Here is a 4519-nt window from a genome sequence, read left to right as displayed (position 1 = left end):
TGTACATGCTGAGAGAAAGAAATCCTGGATCCATAGTGCGTCTTGAGTTGGACAATGATCAGAAAAGCTTCAAGTACCTATTTATCGCGTTAAGTGCAACTATAAAAGGATGGAAGTATGTGCGTAAAGTTGTTGCTGTTGATGCGACATTTTTGACAAGCGAATATAAGGGAGCATTGGTCGTGGCAACCGCGCAAGATGGAGAACATCACCAATATCCTTTAGCATGGGGTGTGATCGATAGAGAGAAAGACGCTTCATGGAGGTGGTTTATGAATAGGTTGAGCGAAGTAATACCGGATGGACCTGATGTGGTTGTGATATCCGATAGACATAAAAGTATAATGAAAGCTGTGAGAAAAGTATATAAACAAGCTGATCATGGTTTTTGTGCAAGGCACATATCGCAAAACTTGAAATCACATGTTAAAAGGGGAGCCGAAAGAAAGGGTTCAAGAGGTGAAACCGTGGCTAAATTTTAAATGTGCATCAGAATACAGGGAGAAGGAGTTTGAAGAATTGTACTCTGATTTCAAGAACATGTATGAATTTAGTGACCATATGAATAGGTTGAGCGAAGTAATACCGGATGGACCTGATGTGGTTGTGATATCCGATAGACATAAAAGTATAATGAAAGCTGTGAGAGAAGTATATAAACAAGCTGATCATGGTTTTTGTGCAAGGCACATATCGCAAAACTTGAAATCACATGTTAATAGGGGAGCCGGAAGAAAGGGTTCAAGAGGTGAAACCGTGGCTAAATTGTTTTTTAAATGTGCATCGGAATACAGGGAGAAGGAGTTTGAAGAATTGTACTCTGATTTCAAGAACATGTATGAATTTAGTGACCAGTGGGACCAATTGGACCAGTGTGATTTTCTCAACGGTGTGACCACTGGGACCAATTGGACCAGTGTGATTTTCTCAACGGTGTGACTTGAGTAAACTGATGTGAACATCTCATGATTTTCAGGTATCCCAAAGCGGCGAAGTACATGCAAAAAGAAGAACTTGCTCCGGAGAAGTGGGCGATGTGTAAATTTCGGACAGAGATACAACTTATTAACCACCAATGGTGCCGAATCAATCAACTCCGTTTTGAAGAAGGCCAAAAGGTATCTGCTACTCAGTCTGCTTGATATTTGTGTCTCGAAGACGGTAGAATGGTTCAGTAGGTACAGGGTGGAAGCATGTGGTGCTGATGATTCTCAAAAGTTAACTCCGTATGTGTACAAAGTGTTGCATGAACGGTTTGAGAAGGCCTGCACATATGAGGTTATTGAACTTAACAGGCTGAGTGGAATGTTTGAGGCAAGGGATGAAAAAGGTAGAAGAAACTTGGTAAATCTTGGTGATAGAACCTGTAGTTGCAGAAAGTTTGATGTGGACAGGTATCCATGTAGCCATGCAATTGCAGCAACACATAAGGTGGGAAAAGGTACTAAGATTCACGAATTATGCTCTGAATACTACTGGCGAGAGACTTGGGTCAAGGCTTACCAAGAGACTGTCTATCCGGTGCCCGATATTTGTGATTGGGTTGTCCCGCCCGAAATTTTAAATTTTTCAGTGATGCCGCCTATAATAGAAGAAAAACGGCGGACCGGAAGACCTAAACAGAATCGTTTCCCTGGACCTGGCGAGGCTCGTAAAAGACCCCATAATTCAACATCGTCATTTTCACAATCGGATTCGTCGAAAAGAACAAATTTGAAATTATTCGCGTAATTAGTCTGCGTTAAATGTAACTTGTATTCCTAACACTTACGGGATTCAACTACTAACACTTATGGGATTCGTTTTGTGTTCATAGCTTTCGATCGAATAATGCTCAACGACTTTCAACCCCGATTCCTCATGTGAACCATTTGTATGATCGTACATTACACTCCCAAAGCGTTGAATTCGTGAAATTCGATCAGTGGGACCAGTGGGACTAGTGGGACCAGTGGGACCATCGGGATGTGATAAAAGTGAACCAAATCAACTGTGGGTGAGCCAAACAAGGTTGGTGCGCTGTGAAATGATGTAATTACACTTCAAACTAACATCTCGTAAGCGGTTTGGACAAAAAAATTCCGAACACAAAGTTACTTTGATCCAAAGTGTTCCTAAAACACTACTAACACTTATGGGATTCGTTTTGTGTTCATAACTTTCGATCGAATAATGCTCAACGACTTTCAACCCCGATTCCTCCTCCGAACCATTTGTATGATCGTACATTACACTCCCAAAGCGTTGAATTCGTGAAATTCGATCAGTGGGACCAGTGGGACTAGTGGGACCAGTGGGACCATCGGGATGTGATAAAAGTGAACCAAATCAACTGTGGGTGAGCCAAACAAGGTTGGTGCGCTGTGAAACGATGTAATTACACTTCAAACTAACATCTCGTAAGCGGTTTGGACAAAAAAATTCCGAACACAAAGTTACTTTGATCCAAAGTGTTCCTAAAACACTACTAACACTTATGGGATTCGTTTTGTATTCATAGCTTTCGATCGAATAATGCTCAACGACTTTCAACCCCGATTCCTCATCCGAACCATTTGTATGATCGTACATTACACTCCCAAAGCGTTGAATTCGTGAAATTCGATCAGTGGGACCAGTGGGACTAGTGGGACCAGTGGGACCGTCGGGATGTGATAAAATTCGGTTTAGGGGATTACATTTCCGGTTTAGTAATAGGGTTTCTGGTCTGGATACTTGAATTTCTGGTTTGGGGTAAATCAATTGGAATTAGATTTATGGGGAGATGTGCACCAATACCATTTACAGCGGGCCCACACATCTGATTCTGCAGAAAAGCATTTCCACTTTTTGGCCAATATGCAATTCCGAAAATTTAAACTTTCCCGCCAACCGAATTCCAAAATTTTGGCCAATATGCAATTCCGAAAATTTAAATTTTCCCGCAATAAACATTCAGAAAATATCTAACACAAAAAATAAAGTCAAAGGTTCAAAGGTTCAAAGGTTCAAACAGAATACAAGAAATATCATAATTTATCTTGCATCTGGGGAGGAATTGTCACGTCTTACATCGGGAGCAAGACTCACAATCTGGCCATTTGAGAAGATATCCGCAGCAATCTTCTCACGAATCGATGAACTATTTTCATCGCAAATTTGATTGCACAATATTCTTTCTTGACCTCGCATCAGGGCTTCAAGGTACATGATGGTAAACACACCGCAGTCATCTCCGTTACCATTTTGAGGCAGCCCTTCGACGTAATGATAGTCAAACATGGTGCTTTCATCAAATTGGTATATCTTGGCGACTGTATATATCTTTGGGAGCCACCACACCAACCGGCCAATAATAGCGTCAACGTTCGGCCTCATTTTGATGTAAGTGTGCAGTCAAATACCTAAATCAGCTTCTTCACAGGGATGCATCTAATGTGAAGAAGCTGATTCAGGTATTTGACTGCACACTTACATCAGGATTGACCAACGAGGGTATGCTGAGGGGAGTGATAAATCCTTCGTAACTTCCCATCTTGCGATCCCCACACCCTACTGGTGCTTTTCCGTCAAAGTAGTCCTCAAGCCCATTCAAATCGGTCATAGTACCATGGCCCCACCATTTGAGGAATTCGCCGAAACTTGTGTCGCCAATCATGTACTTTGTTGCTGTTGGACAACTTTCTTTGATCAGGCAATTCCTGATTTCAAGTACAACTTCGTCTAAGTGCTACAAAATAACGTCAGATCGCATTAAGAAGACCAAAGTGACCAACGTGACCAGTGTGACCAACGTGATCAGTGGGACCAACGTGACCAGTGGGACCAACGTGACCAGTGGGACCAACGTGACCAGTGTGACCAACGTGACCAGTGCGACCAACGTGACCAGTGGGACCAACGTGACCAAAGTTAACAAAAGTGACCAATGTGACCAAAAGTGACCAAAAGTGACCAATAATTGAAAGGTATAAGAGAAATGAACTTACCCCATCCTTTAGCCAGACCCGCTCCTGCAAAAGGTCTTCCCAGAACCTTGGTTTCCTCAAATAATCAATCTCTGACTTCCAAAACCGATCTGCACGATCCATCTTCATAAAATTATAGAGCTCTGTCGCCTTGAGAGTGCATGTTTGGACAAAGCTCGGTATCCAAAGCACACTACCCATAACCACGGTGGGTTGCCAAATGAATATAGGGCGTCGCTTCTTGACATTTCCTTCCACTTTTTCCTTCTCCTCTTGTATTGGCGCCTCTTTTTTCTCCTCTTTTATCTCTTCTTCTGGCGCCTTTTTTTTCTCATCCTTAAACTCTTCTTCTTCTTCTTCTTTCTTTTCGGTTTCCTCATCGTGTTTTGTGACCTTCTCAACCTCCATTTTTTCTTCAACTTTCTCTTCCTCCCTTTCATGTTTCTCTTCCTCTTCCTCGTCACTTACCACAGGTGATACATATCTTCTTCTTCGGCCTCTTGTTCTCAGCCCTGTTGCCACTATTCCTCCCCTGGTTCTCGGCCCTGTTGCCTCTCTTCCTCCCCTGTTTC

At 42.4% G+C, this 4519-nt stretch overlaps 1 protein-coding gene across 1 annotated transcript; it reads left to right on the top strand.

The window, feature by feature from the left end:
* Window positions 1-5: 5 nt before the first annotated feature.
* On the top strand, window positions 6-1731 carry LOC104807849. Its single transcript, XM_010533275.1, has 4 exons — window positions 6-384; window positions 494-686; window positions 795-889; window positions 977-1731. The coding sequence occupies exons 1-4, from the start codon at window positions 6-8 to the stop codon at window positions 1729-1731; spliced, it is 1422 nt and encodes a 473-aa protein (XP_010531577.1).
* The last annotated feature ends 2788 nt before the right edge of the window (window positions 1732-4519 follow it).

Source organism: Tarenaya hassleriana, unplaced genomic scaffold, assembly GCF_000463585.1.
Source record: "Tarenaya hassleriana unplaced genomic scaffold, ASM46358v1 Cleome13, whole genome shotgun sequence".
Lineage (NCBI taxonomy): Eukaryota > Viridiplantae > Streptophyta > Magnoliopsida > Brassicales > Cleomaceae > Tarenaya > Tarenaya hassleriana.
The sequence above is the reverse complement of the archived record's forward strand: the minus strand, read 5'-3'. Positions and strand labels throughout refer to the sequence as shown.